This window comes from Chenopodium album, chromosome 23 (genome assembly GCF_948465745.1).
Source record: "Chenopodium album chromosome 23, dcCheAlbu1.1, whole genome shotgun sequence".
Classification (NCBI taxonomy): domain Eukaryota; kingdom Viridiplantae; phylum Streptophyta; class Magnoliopsida; order Caryophyllales; family Amaranthaceae; genus Chenopodium; species Chenopodium album.
Window position 1 is genome coordinate 35,531,307 of NC_137856.1, and position 20,688 is coordinate 35,551,994.

Here is a 20,688-nt window from a genome sequence, read left to right on the forward strand (position 1 = left end):
ATCAAATACGAAATATTATCTTATGAAATTAGGAATTTTATCTAATATTTTAAAACAAACACGAAAAAATGATATATTACGTACAACTAATAAAATACGGAGTAACAAATGTAATCACATAAATATGAAAAATATTTTTTTTTAAAAATATAAACGATTTGTGCATCGCACGGGCTTATCTAGTTATTTTAAAAGCAAACATCAAATGATGATTTCTAAGCAAAACTAGTGCTTTGAAGAAAAACCTAAATTAGTAAAGAGGGTTCTACAAACTTGGTTTCCACTACCTATCAATCATGGCTACTTGCCTTCATTTCTCATGGTTAATTACTGAGCTTTACAATAATCAATGACATAAGCACACTGATCAAGCAATCATGACAAGGACATGATTTGATTGTCTCCAAATTAATATTGTCAAATAAAGCCGCAATGCAATACAGTAATTCTTCACCGTCTAAAATTAGTAACATAGTTTAAAATGGTTTGAAAAGTAGTCACTTTTAAAATTTTAGTAATAGTATATCACTAGAATTTTCTTCCTAAAAATTATAGACATTATTCAACCCATGATGTCACAAACAATAGAATCACAAAAGTAGCACAAAGGAGTAATGAAGAGAGGCTTGAATACAAGGATAAGTATGAGCATAATAAATGACATATGCTTGTATAATTTATCCTAATCTTCTAGCACTATATAAAGGTACAACCTTCAGGCCAAAGATGTAACCCAACACTCAAAATGGCTGATCAAAATTACCATAAAAACAATAAAAAATATGACCTTAAACATCCCTCAATTGCAGCAATCATAGTACCTTTCCCAATGCAAGGCCATCTCAATGAGTCTCTCCATCTTTCCATTCTTATAGCATCATATGGCATACCGGTTCATTTTATCGGATCCATGGCACACAATCGCCAAGCCAAACTACGTCTCCATGGTTGGGACCCGAAAAATACAAGTAAAATGCACTTTCATAACACACAACTACCTCCTTTAAGCTCAAATCCTCCTAAACTCAATGCCTATACTAAATTCCCTGGGCACCTCCAACCACTTTTCGATGCTACTTTACAGCTTCGTAAACCTGTGTTCCAACTTCTACAAGAACTATCAGCTAAGTTTCGAAGAATCATCGTTGTTCATGATACTATGATGGCTTCAGTTGTTCAAGATGTAAAATTAATCCAAAATGCAGAGTCATATGCTCTCCACAGTGTCTCTGCCTTCACCATCTTCTTCTACGTTTGGGAGTTGATGAAAAAGAAACCTTTCCAACTAGATATTGATATCCCAAACGACAAAATCCCCTCGAGTGAAGGGTGCTTTACACCCGAGTTTGAAGACTTTGTAGCAAAGCAATACAAAGTTTTGAACTTCGAGAGTGGAAGACTCTATAACACATGCAGACAGATTGAAGGTAGATATATGGACTTACTGGCAAAGCTACCAACAAATGCTAACAAAAAGCAATTTGCAATTGGACCTTTGCATCCGGTGGAGATAAAAGGCAGATGCAGCAATAGCAGACATAGATGCCTCGAGTGGCTGGACAAACAAGAGACAAATTCAGTGATATATGTATCATTTGGAACGAGCATATCAATGACAGAAGATCAGATTAGTGAGTTGGCTGTTGGATTAGAAAGAAGTAGGCAGAAGTTTTTATGGGTTGTTAGGAGTGCTGACGGAGTAGAAATTGCTGCAGAAGATGATGTCAGAAGGCCTCGGCTGCCAAAAGGGTACGAAGACAGGGTACAGGACAGGGGAATGGTGGTAAAAGACTGGGCACCTCAGCCTGAAGTTCTTGCACACCCATCAACAGGAGGATTCATGAGTCATTGTGGTTGGAACTCGTGTATGGAGAGCATCAGCATGGGAGTGCCAATAGCAGCATGGCCTATGCATTCTGACCAGCCAAAAAACAGCATTTTGATAACAGAAGTCCTAAAGATTGGTTTATTAGTCAGGGATTGGGAACAAAGAGCTAAGCGAGTAACATCAACTTCTATAGAGAATGCAGTAAGACGATTGATGACATCAAAGGAAGGAGAAGAGATGAGGAAAAGGGCAACAAAGCTAGGTGGTGCAGTCCGAGGATCAGTTGCAGATGGTGGAAGTTCTCGATTAGAAATGGATTCTTTCATTGCTCATATCAGTAGATGATGATCTTTCTCATCAAACTACACAAGAAGGGTATGGTAAAAAGCCAACAAATAAACATTGTTTCTCTTAGTAAAATTGTGGATTGAACACTATTACATCAATGCTACATAAAATAAATTGCAAAGCAATCTTGCACGAAACTACAGTTGTACAAACAATATTAATTAGTTTGATAAGGCTCTTAACAGGAAAATAAAGCTTAATTGACAGTATTATGCACTTCTCACTTCCTGAAAGTAGGATTTTTACTACCTCAATCGCATTCAGATGTCAAATTGTTAATTTCACCATTGTGACAACTAATTCCTGACAGACGGAATGTTATTCTAACCATTGGAACATTTACAAACAGAATTTTTTTATATACGTAAGCCATGTATCCTCCACGACTACCAGCAAACTACCTAGACACCTAGTTCATGATTGCAATCATCGATTACTTGAACAAGCTACTATGCACTACAGGCTTATTAGAGCACTACAGGAAGTACCACAAGAATCTAGAGAAACTATGAACAAGAATTCCATGACACTTGAGAAAGCACAGAGCTTTGACATAATATCTAGTGGTCCAAGTTCCAGGCTCAACCAATTAATGGAAATCTTGCATCTTTAAAACGTGCAACTTTTATTAAAATGACTTATATCCAAATGTCGAGTATCCGAAACAAGTCCTAGATGAGAAAGAAAGGACCTGTGTAACATATAGCCGCTTCTCACTATCACTTTAACCCTCTGTTCTCTTGAAAAATCAAAGATATATAGCTATTAGTAACTATCTCATTATTACAGATGTTGCTTTCTATGCACCTTTATGTTTTTTTTTTTTTTTTTTTTAATGGTAATACGCTGATTAAGATCAAACTATACTATTAATCCAATGAGTAAATAAACGAATTCTTGATCCAATATGGTCTAATTGCACCAGAACATCAAACTATGCAGATCTAGTTACTACTACATCACAATCAACAAAATTGCTAGGAATATCTATCTACTCTACTTGTTTTCTATTTATTAAAGTGTCCTAACAAAAACGTTGCGAGAAATTTTCATTGAGCCAAGCACGCATAAGCTGACCATATATAAGCCTAGTAAGGTTCCATCATAAAATCGGAGGGTTAGCGTGCCAAACTTATATGTTAGCAATCCTCCTCCCCTTTTTTTAAAGGGGAACAATTAGTCTCAACTCACGCCTAACTGACCATATATAAGCCTAGTAAAGTTCCATCCTAAAACCGGAGGATTAGCGTGCCAAACTTATATGTTAGCAATCCTCCTCCCCTTTTTCAATGCGGGACAATTAGTCCCAACTCACATGTACAATTTCCTTAACACATAAACGTGTCAACTAGTATAAAACTAAAACTTTAACACTGGGATATGGAAATTACTAGTATCCAAGATCATCCAATCAGTCTACTTTTTGCAATTGTGTAAAACAATCATAAAATCCATAAATTATTCGATGTATGAATATAAATTTCTTACATTTGTGAGCTTTGATACAAATACGAGCGAAAAGTGTATGAATACTGTATTAAAATTCAAGTTATCAATAGAAAAAAAAAAATGAAATTACCGATAATTTTGGAGCCTCCAACTTGTGAAAATTCCCCTTGATGCTGCGTCCAAGAATTTGACAAAAAGACTAGACAGGATCGTTTGAATCGTATTCAATTTGGGTTGCAATTCAATTGATATTCAGGTGATCAATAATTCGATTAATTTTTTGGGGGTTTAGGGTTTGGTTATATATTCGACTGTAATTGGAGTAGTATGTTAGAGAATTAATTAATTAATTAATTTTTTTTTGACCAGAAAATCAATTAATTGAAGCGCCTTATTTCATCTCTGATTTTTTTCCACATCATCCTAGAAAATTTTCATTTAAATTGACCAAGATATAAAAAAAAAAAAAAAAAAGCAGTCTAATTGTGAAAGGTATTAAGATGAACATCACAAATTCTTATATGTAAGTTGGCCATACGATATGTGTAATCATCATAAAGGGTTATTTTGTCAGTGTTATAGAAGTTAGTCAGTTAGTATTACATTGTTTATTCGGTTAGTATTATACAGATTACTTTGTTCTTTTATAAGCGGTCACAATCATATGGTATGGCCAGCCGCACACAAAACACGCTACTGCATATATTTGGAGAGTTATGATGGTTTTGATTAGTACTTATTAATATTGATTCTTAATCTAGCATTAAAATATAATTATTAATCATTATATGACCATGAGTGGATTCGCTTATTAACAAACTTCTCATCATAATCTCGTTAACAATCATATACAAACATATAACAACAAAATTAACAACATTATCAGAGCCTTAATCTCAATGATGAAGTCAATTAACTAATATGAACCAAGAATCTATCTCCTTTCTCCTTTAGAATCTGACTATGGATTTTGTTAGAGGACCAACGTACTCAACCAAAAGCTTAACCTGATGGTTGAGGCCCCGTGACCTTTGTGTCACACTGACTCTGATACCAGGTTAGAGAACCAGCGCAACTAAAAGTTTAAGCTGATAGTTGAGGCCCAGGAATATATTTTATACTCTATCAGATTTTTTATATGCTCCTTTAACCCCAATTTCTTCATACACAAACATATTACCAATTAAAATATTTACATACAACAATTTGCAAAATGTTGAAAGCAATAATAACAAGGCTATCATCAACATTTAAGGAGTGATTCTAAGAATGCCTTATAATTTATTCTCATTTACTATACATAATCAAACAACCTGATTACCTGAAACAAAACCTCATATAGACCCACAAATTGTATGATCAGAAGTTGAAAAATTCAGCATTGAAAGCGGCAAACAGGACAAGTTTGACTCAGGGGAAGCCATTGATCAATGCAATGAGCATGAAATAGATGGAAGCAATCAAGAAACTCTACCATTTCGCCGTCTTCATAATCATCCAAGCATATCGAACATCTTTTTTCATCGTCCCCTTTAGGCATGCACTTGGAGGTGTAGGCCACTTTTGGCCTCAAAGTTATTAAAATCTCTGAATCAGCTTCGTGGCACGCGACATTAATACAGCTTAGGAGACATAATGCACCCACCACTGGCATCAAAGATAATATTTCAACAAGAAACATGATCAAATGTACAAAATTAGATTAAAAATGATGTTTGTTTTGGATGATGAAGACGATTGAGAGGTCAGTTTTTAGGGGGGGACTAATTAGTTTGCACGTTCAAGTTGAAAGTTTTCCCCCACTAATGAAAAATGTTAGGCCCCTTCTTTTATTTGGGGTTCTAGGACATTTTCAACAATTTTTTAAATTTGCGATTACAAACTAAAAGTATTTTTTTTTTAATCTTATTTCTTTTATAATTCTTTTGTTATAAGCAAGGACCATGTTAAATTTTATGTTTTATGACGTAACTTCACCTCCAAAAAGAGGAATTAAGCTCCAATATGAAACTTGATTTAATGTATCTTTATGTTAAACCTTAGTGGTTACGCTTAAAGTAGAAACATTAATCATTAATTAGCGAAACAACACCAGGCCAATTGACACATTGTCATATATTTATATAATTGAACTAATACAAATTTAGGTATTATGCTAAGTACCTTTGATGGATTAGCCTTTGTATACATCAAAATTGTTTTTATTAAATTCCATGTATAGAAAAAGAGTTTAGACCAAAATATCCAAGTTTTAACACTTCGATCAACAATATGTATCTCAGTCATACATCTTGCATTTGCGTAATCAAGATCTATAAATTAGTTGAATTGAAAATTAATTGAGACGTAAATTGAAGTAAGACATGTTCGAATTTAGGTCTTATATTGAATTGGTAACTAAAAAAGGTGTAGCTAATTAGGCTGAGGATCCAAATGCATGGCGGTTATATGTATAGGTAATTAAATTCTTCATATTGAAAGAGAGCTTTACCAAATTTTATTTGAATTGAAATTAGCTTGATTCACTATTTTTGTTTTATAAAAATGATATATACTCATAGTTTATTGACATTAAATGTACGGATATTATCCAATAGTCATTATCAAGAATTGGTTGAGAAAAATGAGTTCGAATTCTTGACAATGAGTTCTAAGCACGCATTGAACTAGTTTATATCTTGAATTAGTACTCCTAAGTTAAACTAGGACGTGCCAACCAATCAACATGTTACATACATTGTCAAAATGCCCACGAATAATGCTTTTATTAGTTGGATCAATTATCTTCATTCATATTCATTTCATTGTTAGAAATATTTATAAGCAAAATTAAATTAGCCATTTATTGAGAGCATGGCGTTCATAGGAGTCCTAGCTATAGTTCCTGTTATCGCGATTTCTTGTTTGGCTACGTTTATTGCATGCCAACATCCTCCTACAACATTGACTACACCCAACTTATGGCCTTTCTTGCAATTTGCTTATCAGGAGAAGCCAAACGCGTTCCATGGTTCGTTTATTAGTGTTCCCATTGATAAACCTGAGAGTTCAGCCCAAGGTGCAGCTAGGAGAGCGAAGAGAGCAATCTAGTAACGCGATTTATTATTAAGTGCACTAGGGATTGATGGCCAACCATTATATATATATATATATATACATATACGGAGGAACTCGTATTTGCTCAACATATATGCTTGTTGCTGGAATGTTGAATATATATGGTTTTGGTGTTTTAAGTATCTCAATTTTTTTTTAAAGGTTCTACTCAGATTTTCATCATTTTGCCAAGTATATTGTCATTAGTGGTGATTACTAGTTATTTTTCTTTCTTTATGTTGCTCATCTGATTTGTATATGTAGTAGACGTACGAACTTGTGTGGTACTATTAACTAATGTGGCCTATTGTCTTAGCAAAAATTGTAACGCAAAAGTTGTAGAACACTTTATTAGAAAAGATGTACGAACTTGTGTGGTACTATTAGTTTCCCTGTATTCATACACTGCACTACAGTGTTATACTACGTATGTTTCTTAGAAGTCGTCTAATCTATTGCATTATTATTGACTTATTTTAGTCAATTATGGCTTCTGCCTTAATTAGCAAAAAGCAAAAATAGAATTATGACTATTGTCCTTGATCTCATCTTTACTAATCAAGTGTTCTACAACTTTTGCATTACATTATTTGCTAAGATGCAATAATATTAGATTAGGTAATTAAAGGCGCAACCTATGATGATAGAAGAAAAGAACTTGATTCAATGATATCAATTGATTGGAAATCTTGTACTATAAGAACAAATTAATCTACTACAAGAATTAAAATAGTAAGGGTAATTGATCTAAACTTGAATGATGCCCTGCCTAACAAGATCATTGTAGGTCTTCTTGTTGTAAACATTACCCTCTGCATCCTCGTATTCCTCAAGTACATCAGGCTGCCACAATGACAACCCTTTCCTAAGCTGAATCTGCTGCCACAGCTCCCTGGCATCATCGATTTGAGTGATCTCATGAAAGCTCTTGGTGTTGGGTATACCCAAGCAACTCATCCCATGCTGATGACGCGCTCCATGGAAGTGCTTTTCATAAGCCCTTCGTCCCTTGTAGGTGAAGTTCCCACATATCTCACACTTAAATTCTTGGTCAAGGCCGTGAAGCTTGTAGAGCCAGTAAGGTATAGGCTTCCCATCCCAACCAAGTGGCAATTTAAGCGGATTACAATCTGTTTTGTCGCCGTAGTCCTCTTCTACATCATCACTTCCTATGTCATGTACGAGTTTCTCATGATCAGCATCACGATCACGAGCTAACTCATCGAAAGTCATCCCCTGCCTGTTCCTAAGACGTTCTCTAGTCCACTCAAGAACGTCTTTTAGAAGCTCACACAACTTGTTTACTTTGGCTTCAATTAGTGCAGTTTCCTTACAGTAGTAGTCATGTTCCCCTAGGCCTTTTTCCTTCTTAAAGTGCTTTCGGTCAAGCTTCTCTAGAGGCGTATTCTTCACAAGAAGAAGTCTCTCCGCTCTTTGGTAGACAGTACCACCAGATTTAAGCCCCAAAGTGTTCAATGCCTCGTTAAGCTTCATCGGTCCTAACTCAATTAGACTCTCAACCGTGCTATATCCATCAAACTGCTCGATAACATCATCGACACTAGTCGTTGTCCTAGGCCGCTTTTTTTCTCTTTCAACTGTCCAACGCGCCTCAAATTCAGATTCCACACTCTTAAACACCCTGTCTAAGAACATCAGGGGCTTCGTACGATCCAAGAAAGACATCAAGTAGGCAAGCACACCCTCCATATACTCCTTGTATTGTGCAGTTGCCTTGAATTTGGAAGGAATCGTATCAATTGTAGGAAAATTATCAAGATAAACCAGATAATTGATAGGGTGACCAAATTTAGAATTAATATACCTGTTATAACACTCGTGTAAATCCACATATTGTCCGAAACATTCTTCACCACTGAAGGGTATCTTCATGTTTTGTAAATTAGCCAACATCTGCTCGTACTGCTCTCCATCACGGACCACCGCTGAAGTCGCCTCGGGGTTTTGACGGCCAGATTCTCGTATCATCTTTAACATGTCATAAAACACATCAAACACCTTACTATTGTTGTAAACATCCATCATAACAAATTAACAGATTTTCCTTAGACAACTTCTTAATTTTTCTCTCAAATTTGATTGAATTTTTTGTTTCAAATCAAAGAAGTTTCTCTCGTAAACTAATAAAGCTAATCACTGTTTTTTTTTTTTTTTAAAACAAAGCTAATCATATATAGATATTTGAATTCTATTATAAATTAGATTATGCATCGCCGACTCTTATATATAATGGCTACCTAAATTCTATATCTTAGCAAAATTTGTATTTTTGGTAAATATTATTAAGGGAAAGTGTTTTGGTAATATTATTAAGGTAAATATTATTTTTGGTAAATTTATATTTTTCGATTGAAGTTGGATATCAGAGATTGATATTTTTTTTTGGGAACAAACACTCAGAGATTAACAATAGAGTAGCTTTTTTTTTTTTTTTTTTTTGAGGGCAATAATATTTTTTTTTTTTGACAAGGAGGGCAATAATATTATAATAGAGTAGCTGGTTTAAGTTAATACAATAATACCCATTTAAGATTTTTTTTACAAAAGTCAACAATAGATTTAGTCCGACTGAATTTCATTTTTGAACTAGAACTAGTTAAAAATTTAAAATTTCTAGGTTTCAAAAAAAAAAAAAAAAAAAATTAAATTTCTAGATTTTTCATCAATGGTTAAAAAATATAACATATCTTTTGTTTATTTGTTCTTATCTTATATGATTTCCGATCTTTGATAGATGAGATTTGTAATTTGAAAACTAGATAAAATATAAGTATGTGATTAATTTACGATTATTTAGATTTAGGGAGTAAGTAAAATATCCTAATTGATGTGGGTTTCTAAGTAAAATACCCTAATTGTTTTGAATTTAATTTCTAGGTTATCCTATGTGATAGGGTTTAAGCGTACTAGACAAGTGTGATACTTTGTTGAGAAGAAAATCATGAAGAAGATTGATTATTATACGGAGTATTACTTTGTGAGAATTTAATGAAACAATATTTTTTAATTGAGTGAGATCTAAATTTCCTTATAAACACTTGTCTCTTTTAATATCGTAATTATTGGGTAAAAAGGATAAAATAAAGCATGAGAAATTCGAAAAAGCCAATCGTTTTTCCTCTCATCTTCCTCTTTTTCCTATGTATGCTAAACATTAGCAAGGGTGAAGATGATTGCCGCACAATGACTTGCAAGACTTCGAGCGACATCGTCGATATCTCGGTCGCCTATCCTTTCCGGTTAGCAGATCGTCAGTCCGAGTCGTGTAGTTCTGCAGGATTCGACGTGTATTGTGATGACCAATTAGGCTTCCTCCTAGAGCTCCCTAATGCGGGGAACTTCACTATCGATGCCCTCGACGGTTCTTTGAGACTTATAGAGCTTTTGGATCCGAATGATTGTCTTCCAAATAAGTTATTATCTCTAGATCTTTCGGCGATAACTCCATTGCAAGTAATTGACAAAAGTGAGGACTTTTGGGTGTATAACTGCTCTAGTGTTGATGACTTTTATGATCCCTTCGGCTTGTACGATAAGATTGATTGTCTTAGTGGTTCGAATTATACCGTTTTAAGTGTGAGCTTAGGTCCAATTGCTGACGAATCTAATTGTGCGTTGCTTAAGACCGTGTCGGTTCCACTAGCTTCTGCGGCTTTTGGCAATTACAGTACGCTTAGTAATTTTTCAAGTTTCGAGCTTAGTTGGGATACTAGCCAGTATTCTGGTAAGTGACTCCTTTTATTTCAACTCGCTATTTTTGTTTCTCCAATTCTTGTTCAACATCAATGCTTATTATTCGCGCTTATATTGCTTACAATACTTATTGTTGAATTGATAAGACTAATACTCCGTATATACTTCATCAAGCCATTGTGTATGTATGAATGTGTGCGTTCGTATAATTGTGCGTTGTTAAATTAGTTGTGTGGTTTAATTTACAGTCTTTATATAGGCTTGTGTTGCCTATAATAGGGCAATTTGATTGAGGTCAATTTTAAGAAATTGAGTTAAAATAATAATATGATTGCTTAATCTTTGAATTAGGTTGTTAGATACTTCATCAATAATTATAATTGTTGAATCGATTTGACTAATACTCCATATGTACTTCATCGAGCCATTGTGTATGTATGAATGTGTGTGTTTGTTTAATTATGTATTGTTAGTTAGTGTAGTTTATAGTCTTTATTATTGCTCGTTTTGCTTATAATAGGGTAAGTTTGATTGATTTCAATTTTAAGAAATTGACTTGATTTTAATAATATAGTTACTTAATCTTTGAATTAGGTTTTGTTACATACTTCGTCAAAAACAATAGGAAATTAAATTAAAGCATTAAAAATTCCTAGAAATTTGTTAATTTATTCTCTCATATTGCTCTATTACTTATGTATTCTATAGATGAGTAGCACTGAAAATTGTAGCACAATGAGCTGCCACACCATACATTCTTTCAACCACATCCCGGTTATCCCCATCGCCTTTCCTTTCCATTTAGTAAATCATGAGCCTGTGTGGTCCTGTGGTTCCCCTGGTTTTCGATGTGTATTGTGATAGCAAGTTAGGCCCTTCCTTGAGCTACCTAAAGCCGGAAACTTCACTATCGATACCATATATAGACATCTCTTTGAGACATATAGAGCTTTCGGATCCGAAACTTCACTATCGATGCCATATATAGACATCTCTTACCAAACTACAAAATTATACCGTTTTAAGTGTAAACCCAAGTACTTCTGTCTATGTCTATGAAACAAATTGCAAGTTTACATAATTAATTTGTAAGGGAATGGATTAGTTGCTAATCTTGCTACTACAACGCTATAAATTGTGAAATTTTGATTGTACTTTATCTAGTAATTTTGATCAGAATTCTTACTACTACAGCTTCTAGATCCGGCAATGGCGGCAACACATCAGATGACTCATCAGATCATGTACACTACGGTGGAGTAGCAGCAGGAGTAGCATTAGCCTTGATGGTATTTTTTGTTTGCTGCTGCTGCAATTCCAGACCTCAGCCGCCGTCAGGGATAAACGTTGTAGCACCTGTTGTTGCTACCATCAGTACAAATCAGGCAATCTCACAAGAGCAAAGTTCAACACCATCGAATAATGTGCATCAAGGAGGACTCGATCAGGTCACGATTGACTCGTATCCAACCGTGTTGATTGGCAAGAGTGGCCGCCTGATTACACCAGATGATGGCATTTGTTCAATTTGCTTAATGGATTACCTCCCTGGTGACAACCTAAAAATATTACCAGAGTGCCTTCATCGCTTCCATGTTTGTTGTATTGATTTATGGTTATCGACTGAATCTACTTGCCCCATTTGTAGACATTCTCCACCTTGCAATCCTTAATTAAACTACTTGATCATCATCATGTGTAATTTGTTACACTGGCAATCTCATATATATGTTGCGCGTTATAACAATACCATTTATTTATGTCTGTCATTTTATTTTTTTTTTCGAACAAAGGATGCATTAATTAAGTTAAATGTTGGTTACAATCCATGATCACTGGGACATCACCAGTCAAATAAGTATTAGAGTTTGCAGAACATGAGTTCAAGTCTCTCTCAAAAGCAACAATACAAGTTTCTGGTGGAGCATGCAAAATACAACATTCGTTCAAGCGATCCAGATTGGTTCGAGCATCCTTTGCCAGTACGTCAGCTACTGCATTACCCTCTCGCTTCTCAAAGTGCATATCCACATGGAGGTCCATCCTTAGGTCCCTGCATTTTAGTAACATTGATGGTGCATTAGAGGTACAGTCAATGGACAAAATATCATCAATTGCACGTTTAGCATCTGAGCAGAGGATTGTATTTGTCCAGTTTCTTTGCTTAATCAGATTCAATCCCAGATGAATAGCTTTCAGTTCGGCATCATAAGGCGAGGCTAAAAAGCCTCTCCAGCTTAGGCCGACAATCCATTCGCCAGACGAGTTTCTGCACACAACAGCGCATCCAGCTTCTCTTAAGGAGATCAAGAAGGATGCATCACAGTTAACTTTGATGGAACTTGAAGGAGGGGGAAGCCAGTGTAAAGGAGAGGGCTTTGGACTTTCAGAGCTACACTTTGTGGAAAAGAAGTACTCTGAAGCAGCCCATTTACACTGAGAGATTGCTGAAGAAATTGGAGAGCTAGAATTTGAGAAGTACCAAGCATTTCGCCTTAACCAAATGTGCCAAATAGCAAAGGTGAATACAACATTCCAAGGTATAGACCAAGTGGTCATGCTGCTAGACTTAAGGTTAGCTGATAGCCAGTCAATCCAACCATTGAGGGGGGTCACAATCTGGCAGGGCAAATGAGTCCAAAACTCTTTTGCTCGAACACAGTGAAAAAAGATATGGGCACAAGATTCTTCTTGGGATGGGCAGAAGAGGCAATTTGGGGGGATAGAATGGATTCTTTGGTGGAGGTTTTTTCTGTGAGGGATACGCTCCCAAGCTAAGAGCCACAAAAACGACTTTATTTTTGGGAGGGTGATTGAGTGCCAAATCAGGGACCAATGCATATTAGGGGCAAGGTTCGGGATTGACTCTATGATTGCTAGCTTTGCTTTGTGAGAGTCGAATTTACCTTTGTAGGACCAAGAAGAGAAGTGAGAGTCAGTGTGGGAGACATTGAAAGTTGATTGAAATAGAGAGAAGGTATCATCAGAAATGGGAAAGGAGATTACTGTCTCCATATGAGGTTTGGAACAATTGTTTATGGTGGACAAAGTGAGGGAGGAAGCGTTGGAGTTGAGCGGCCCAATGAAATACTCTCTAAGGGTCGTTCTTAACAACCACCTATCTTCCCATAGACTTATGGCACCCCCATCACCTACATCCCAAACAATACTGCTTTGGAAAAAATTCCAGACCTTCCCAATGCCCTTCCAGATGAACGATCCCTTGGTGAAAGAAGATGGGTTGGTCTTGTTCTCAATGTAAACTTCTCTCAAAATTTCAGCAGCCCATCCTTTTTTATTATAAAGATGCCAACAAAGCTTTGCAAGAGAAATGGTAGTAAAAATACTAATTAGTGTCTTTCTGTATAAAACAATTGGATGTATTCAAGGTGTAACAAATTTTTTATGATAGATTTTGGTCTGTATGTTTATGGAAACTACTCTCCATTCTTAAAACCCTTTAATTTGGTAAACCATAATTATTATCGTCCACTAATGAACATAATTTAAAGCACTACACCCAAGTATCTAAATGACTTTACAAAATTCAAACTAAACGCCATTTGACCAATCTAGAATCACTTGAAGCTATGTATCGAATGTATTGAATTAATTGTACTCCTTTAAGATTTTAGATAAAGTCAATGATACAAAAGTCAAAATATCATCTTTGAATTAGCACTAGTTATTTATGTAAACAAAAGATGTCGATAGCACGCAAGATTAGCAACTGGACTATGCTTGAAGCAAATTATTTAATTTGCAAGCATGAAGAATTCCAGAAGGTTTATCATTTTCCCTCACATATTCTTCTATTTTCTTTGTATATCAAAGATGAGCAGTGCTGAATTTTGCGGCATAACGAGCTGCCAGGAAAAAGTATCTTCCGATTCATTCGATGATATCTCAATCATGTCTCCTTTCCGGTTAGTAAATAGCCAGCCTGAGTCCTGTGGTTTTCCCGGGTTCGATGTGCATTGTGATGACATGTTAACCCCCTTCCTTGAGCTCCCTAATGTTGGAAACTTCACCATCCATGCCATATACTACTCTTCGAGGCTTATACAGCTTTCGGATCCAAATAATTGTCTTCCACAAAAGTTGTTATCTCTAAATCTTACCTCGATGGCTCCTTTCCTACCACAAACCCAAAATAATAGTGAGAATTTCTGGATGTATAACTGCTCTGTAGGTGGTGATTTTATTGATATCTACCAATCGTATGAAAAAATTGATTGCCTTAGCGGTTCAAATTATACCGTTTTTAGTGTAAGCGGCCCAGGTTTTAGCTATGTAACTGTACTCGGCTTTTTTTGAGAAATTTCAAACATGTACACATATTTAACGATAGTTTATAATCGGTTGTACAATACATTATACAAAAATTGATTTTATGAATTATGATATAATTTTGTTAGGCTTATATGTGGTCATTAACCTCGCGTTTCACTCTTTGATGTAGCAAATAAGTTTGGTGCACTACTCCAATCATTATTAACAAATTGATTTATGATAGACCACAGACCACCCTAATTAAATGGAACTGCTTCTTGGAGCTTTATTTAATAACACGTTAAGGGTAGCTACATTTGCATCATCAATATAACACATACTCTACCATGATTATTTCTAGCATCTAAAACAGTTATGAATTAGGGCATGTTCACTTCAGCTTAAATTAATATAATTTCAATTCAGTTCAGCTCCAATCAATTCAATTTAGTTCAGTTCAGTTCATTTTAATTCAGATCCTAATTTCCTTCTCTCATAAAATATTCATTTTAGCTCTATCCAGTTCAGTTCAGCTCCAATTAGTTCAGTTCAGTAATTGTGAACAGGCCTTTAATCCCTTTTCTTGCTTTTTCAAAATGTGCATTCATATCTATACTACATATTTTTTATAAAGTGTTTATATCTAAACAACATATTTTTATTAAATGTCGTGTAACTTGTCTAGGTGAATTGCAACACTACAAAATGTGTTTATATAAAACTATATGCCGATTTTTAAGTGTTACTTTAATCGGCACATAGTTTTAGACACTTTAATTGATTTAAATAAAATAAAAGGTAAATAGAATGGGTGAAATAGTAGTGGGTTTTGGATGGAGACCATTAAAGACGAAAAATATAAAAATACCACTGTGTTTTGTAAGTGTAAAGTGAGCCAACGGATACCTTGTTAAATTTTCAAAATTGGAACTGAAACCTGTTACACTATGCTTTTCAAAATAACTCCCTTATCCGGCCTCAACTCTCATCCCTTCTTTTTTGAGATGGATTGTAGATTTGCGGGTAGTCCGGGTACATGTCTCATCAATTGTGAAACACGAGTTGTGAATAACGTGAGATTCCATTATTTAGTTGCTAAATGTCATCATATAATTGTCAGAGTATTTAGAAAGATATTAAAAACGATATCATTAATGAAGAGCTTTTTTTGTCAAAAAAAAAAAAAAAAAAAATGAAGAGCTTTGAATATTACAGTAGATCAAATGTTAAAAGTACATGATGCTTTTCTCATATGCTTTATTACGTACAGTTAATTCAAATTTAACATGACTCATCCTCTAATAATTAATAATCTATAGTCTTGCCTTTTGCACACATATTTTGGAAGGTACATACAAAGATTTAAATTTAAGATAACATGGTATGGAATATGGATTGAAAAAAGATGGAAAAAAAATCAAAAGTTGATTGATTAAAGGTGAGTATAAAAAGTAAACAAAACTACCAACACAAATTCTTATATGTGACCGGTCACACGGTGTGCTCAACCAATATGGAGTTACTTTATTTATGTTATAGGGGTTACATCGTCAATATTATATAGGAGTTACATGGCTAGCGTTATAGAGGATACTACGTTAGTGATGGAATTATTACTTTGTTTTTTTTACAAACAGTCACATGGTGTGGCTAACTATATACAAGATGCACTGAAAAACTAAAAGTAGATGTAAAAATTAATGAAAATTAAGTAATATTTATCATGAGGAGAGGTACTTGTAATTTTTATATATGAGCCCCTTACGTGGTCCAACATTTTGATTCAAACTCATTTTTATCTTGTATATCTAAATATTAACATGCCACATTTAATTTGAGCATCAATTTCTATAATAATGAATTGATATATATATATATATTTGTAAATACTTGCATGTGCATTTGATAATTTAGATTTGGTTCATAAACTTTTACCCTAAATATACACATTGTAAAACTTTATCTCTAAGTACCTATCTAGTAAGCCGCACATGAGCGATGATCATAAAAGCTTAAAAGACCAACTGTGAATATCCTTACGAGTATATAGTGTTAAAGCACCGACTCAACCTAAAACTTAAGCTGATGGTTGAGGCCTAGAAATATATTATATACTCTATCACGCTCCATCATACGAGAGCCCATGTTAAAGGACCAACTAAATTAAACCAAAAGCTTAAGATGATGGTTGAGATCGAGAAATATGTTTTATCCAGGCATGTAAATATATAGTTATTACTTTGTAGGTTTTATTTTCTTAAACGCCATAAAAATTATCTTCATAGCATGAGCGTGAAAATATCATAATTTTTGTTCTGTAGAGATATTGTACAGATTATATAGTCTTTACATATTCAATGTAGTAATATATATATTTTTTTTTCCAAGTAACTCCCATCAAGAACTCTAAATTTTTGTTTTTGACGGATCAAGAACTCTAAAATTAATTGAAAATAAAGGGAAATATGTACTAAAGAGGCCAATAAGTTGCATAGACTTCACTCATCATCATACAAAGCTAATTACGGAGTACAAAGCTTTGGTAGGTCAAAGTTCTAAACACCGTAACCTAGATTTTTCTTCCACTTGGCCCTTATTATTGAAGCACTTACTGCAAAGTACATACTTGGCTAAACGCCTAACATCAACCACTCCACACACAAAACACTTTAGTAGTACTTTTTTTTTGAAACACACTTTAGTAGTACTTGTACTTAATCAAAGGTAGCTGATTAGCGAGTAATTCAACAAACTTAGAAGCCACTTTGAACGAATTTTTGGTTGCCAAAGCACCAAGTTTTTTGTCATACGGCATTCCTGGCTTGTTCGAAGCACCACGAAACACGATATGTTTCACTCCATTGGCAACGGCAGTCTGCAACATCATAGAGTATAATTAACAGCCATTCGAATTACACAAGTAATATTTAGAGATGGAGGAAGTAGCTTAGTATATATGCACGTTAGACTTAGAAAACTCACCGAGACTACAGCGGCACTTTTCCTGTCAACGGTTGAGACGTTGAGGTGTTTGTTGAGGAACTTCCCGTAAGCATGGTTCATCAAATATGCATCGGACGATGCGCCTTTAACACGATACACAACACTAGGTACATCCTTGGTGCACAACCTCTCATCAGTGCAGCTTTCAAGATTCATATCCTGAAAAAAATATTAAAAAAAAAAAAAAAATCAAAACTTGGTTAGACCACTCTTTTTACCAAAGCGTACCTCGGCCTGGTCCATAATCACCTCTATATACTCAAAATTGATTAATGTTTGTAATAGATCGAATATGGTGAAAATGAGGTTGAAATTACCTTGAGTTGAGAAGCCATTTCAAGCCATTGAGGATCAATGTAATACCAAAAGGTTTCCTTGTTTGAACCTTTAGGTGTATATTTATTGACCTTTTGGTATTGCAAACTACCCAACTTATTATCTCCTGCTTCTGGAACATTGTAGTCTCCAAATCTTAGTGATGGTAGCTCATTCGAAGCTTCTACTCCACCTTCATATTCCTTATGATTGATTGTCCAAAGGAATTAATAGATTAATTACAAGAGTGAAATGAACGAACAAATAAATACTCACTTGTTATAAATCTATCTCAATCTCTTAATGTGTACGTACTTTAATTACATTGCCACGTATACTTATATTTGGTTGAATTGAGTTGATGAAAACACATATAGAGGGACGGAGGGAATATATAAATAATATTAAAAATTATACGATATGGAATACAAACATATATACATAGTGTACCTTCCATGTCCAAGCGCTAATAAAGGAAGTTTCAGCTAGCACAGCAACATCAGCAAGTTTCACTGAAGGGCTAACTGCGGCGGCGTTTCCTAAATCGATGATCCCCGTGATGTGGAAGTGATCAACCAGAATTTGTACTGTTGCACTTACATGAGCCTACAAAAGACGAGATTAATTACCGTCATAGAACGACTAACCTAATTATAGCACGTACGTGTATTAGTATATATATATAGGACTAAACTTTTGTAAGATATATTCTAACAATATATAACTAAAACAATAGGTTTAATTTTCAAACGAAATATTTAAATTAAGAGGTATAGTACTAGATAATACTTACGAGGGGAGCAATAGAGACAACGTAGATGGTAGGAACACCGTTGAAGGTACCAATGTTTAACGTTCTTCCGGCTATTTGCATTGAAGGAGTATCGGGCTCAGGGACGTACAAGCCTGAATCCAAAAGGAGCTTCTCATAGGAAGCACCGGATAAGATGAGGCCGATAAAGGGACCGTCAAGGTCGGGGTGGTGTAAGGGGAGTGGCATGGTGTTGGGCACCATTGCTAGTAGGAGCCCTATAACTATTGCCACCCCTAACATCTCACGAGCCATTATGGTGTATTGTATAATTGTGTTTTACTCAACTTGCTTTGTTGTGTAACTTGTGTTAGTGAAGTGCAACTCTACTTGTGTTCTTATATAGAAATGTAGCGGGCCCTTCACACTCAGATCATATCAAAATGTGCAATCATACCTATAAGGCTATAATGGTGCAGAGAATATAGGTATATGATATCTTGTTAAATTCATTTTACTATTTTTTTTTTAATTTCTAAAATTTACTATACAGTTTTGACCATTTATTTTTTATTATAACATAAAATTAATTTTTTCGTCGATAAGATCTTTTTCAATTCAACTTAATGTATATCGGCCATTGTTGGGCAAATTTATGATTCCATACTAAAACAAATTGGTGATGGTATGAGTAACCCCTCTACCTTATAAATTAGAACATTTTCTCCCACATTAATTGAGTGTATAGGTGAGAGTTTGTAATAGGGTGTGTATTTCATATTGAAGAAAGTAGAATATTGTGTTAACTCTATAAGACTAAAGGATTACGTACTCCCCTCATTGTCATATGACTTTAAGATGAAACCTCCTTACTCGTATAAAGTGGACACTTGTGATGGGTGTGTCCTAACCCGTTTATCATTGTATCTGGTTGTAAAAATATTCAATCAATTAACTCAAAAAAAAAAAAAAAAGTTATCAACCATAGTTAATGTGGTTTTAAAAAGGAATTAGATTGGCTATTTGTTATAGTTTTTGTTGTAGTAAAAGGGTAGTCCTGTAGTACAAATTAAATGTGATATGCATGTGTTACACGAATCATCTTTTGTCGGTTCTTTTCAACTTTTTCTACAAAAGAAAATCAAAAAGCTGTTTCTCTTATAATTAAAGACAATGCTTAATAGTCTTCAAAAAAAAAAAGACAATGCTTAATATATAAAAATAAAAAATTAAAAAACATAACAAGTGGACATTAATGACTTAGGCTTTTTCCTCTGTTTTCTTTTGAATGCATGTCTAACTTTTATTGATACGTCTGCTAAGATACATCTTTGATCATTAATATTTTTTTTTTATAGAAGATTATTAATATTTTTAGGAAAATGGTATACATACCCTTTAGGACTACATATAAGCATTAAAAACACTCTTGAAAATTGTTTAATTTTAGAAAATCATGATAAAAACACACTAATTACACTGATGTACGCGTGTTTTTTTCATGAATTCCTAATTTTATACAATTTTCAAGAGTGTTTTTGATACTTATATATAGCCCCCATGTATAGCATTACCCATATTTTTAATTTAACATCAATTTATATATATATACAAAGTTAATAGTATGTAAATTGATATATTAGTTAATGAATTAGTTAAAACTAGTAAATTCATACTCTATAATACAAAGTCAAATTAATGAGCTTATTAGTGAGATCAAACAAATGTAGTTTCTAGATAGATTTAGGGTATGTTCTGATTGACTGAACTGAACTGAACTTATTGGAGCTCAACTTTAACTAACTGAATATTTTACGAGAGAAGGAAATTAAGATAAGAACTGAACTGAACTTATTGGAGCTGAACTACACTGAACTGTAAATAAGCTAAAGAGAACAAGCCCTTAGAGTCT

At 34.3% G+C, this 20,688-nt stretch overlaps 4 protein-coding genes and 1 pseudogene across 4 annotated transcripts; 3 read left to right on the top strand and 2 right to left on the bottom strand.

The window, feature by feature from the left end:
* Nucleotides 1-745: 745 nt before the first annotated feature.
* Nucleotides 746-2,356, top strand: LOC145609040 (zeatin O-glucosyltransferase-like). Its single transcript, XM_081664612.1, has one exon. The coding sequence runs from the start codon at nt 746-748 to the stop codon at nt 2,171-2,173; it is 1,428 nt and encodes a 475-aa protein (XP_081520738.1). The 3' UTR covers nt 2,174-2,356.
* A 5,112-nt stretch (nt 2,357-7,468) lies between these two features.
* LOC145607495 (splicing factor SF3a60 homolog pseudogene) lies at nt 7,469-8,764 on the bottom strand (annotated as a pseudogene).
* Nucleotides 8,765-9,829: 1,065 nt separating this feature from the next.
* Nucleotides 9,830-12,108, top strand: LOC145607496 (RING-H2 finger protein ATL22-like). Its single transcript, XM_081663129.1, has 2 exons — nt 9,830-10,466; nt 11,630-12,108. Exons 1-2 carry the CDS (start codon nt 9,830-9,832, stop codon nt 12,106-12,108), a joined length of 1,116 nt encoding a protein of 371 aa, XP_081519255.1.
* A 2,161-nt stretch (nt 12,109-14,269) lies between these two features.
* On the top strand, nt 14,270-14,897 carry LOC145607497 (RING-H2 finger protein ATL22-like). The gene is made up of 2 exons (XM_081663130.1): nt 14,270-14,717; nt 14,854-14,897. The coding sequence occupies exons 1-2, from the start codon at nt 14,270-14,272 to the stop codon at nt 14,895-14,897; spliced, it is 492 nt and encodes a 163-aa protein (XP_081519256.1).
* A 2,257-nt stretch (nt 14,898-17,154) lies between these two features.
* On the bottom strand, nt 17,155-19,131 carry LOC145609559 (bark storage protein A-like). Its single transcript, XM_081665014.1, has 5 exons — nt 18,819-19,131; nt 18,476-18,631; nt 18,028-18,228; nt 17,690-17,869; nt 17,155-17,582 (listed from the first exon to the last, which is right to left on the bottom strand). The coding sequence occupies exons 1-5, from the start codon at nt 19,089-19,091 to the stop codon at nt 17,406-17,408; spliced, it is 987 nt and encodes a 328-aa protein (XP_081521140.1). The 5' UTR covers nt 19,092-19,131; the 3' UTR covers nt 17,155-17,405.
* Between the last annotated feature and the right edge of the window lie 1,557 nt (nt 19,132-20,688).

Coding starts and splice junctions, on each gene's coding strand:
- LOC145609040 (XM_081664612.1), top strand. CDS start 746: ATGGCTGATCAAAATTACCATAAAAACAATAAAAAATATGACCTTAAA.
- LOC145607496 (XM_081663129.1), top strand. CDS start 9,830: ATGAGAAATTCGAAAAAGCCAATCGTTTTTCCTCTCATCTTCCTCTTT. Junction 10,467..11,629: donor GGATACTAGCCAGTATTCTG/GTAAGTGACTCC, acceptor TTACTACTACAG/CTTCTAGATCCGGCAATGGC.
- LOC145607497 (XM_081663130.1), top strand. CDS start 14,270: ATGAGCAGTGCTGAATTTTGCGGCATAACGAGCTGCCAGGAAAAAGTA. Junction 14,718..14,853: donor TTTTAGTGTAAGCGGCCCAG/GTTTTAGCTATG, acceptor TAATTTTGTTAG/GCTTATATGTGGTCATTAAC.
- LOC145609559 (XM_081665014.1), bottom strand. CDS start 19,091: ATGGCTCGTGAGATGTTAGGGGTGGCAATAGTTATAGGGCTCCTACTA. Junction 18,229..18,475: donor TTAGCGCTTGGACATGGAAG/GTACACTATGTA, acceptor ATCAATCATAAG/GAATATGAAGGTGGAGTAGA. Junction 17,870..18,027: donor AAATGGCTTCTCAACTCAAG/GTAATTTCAACC, acceptor TATTTTTTTCAG/GATATGAATCTTGAAAGCTG.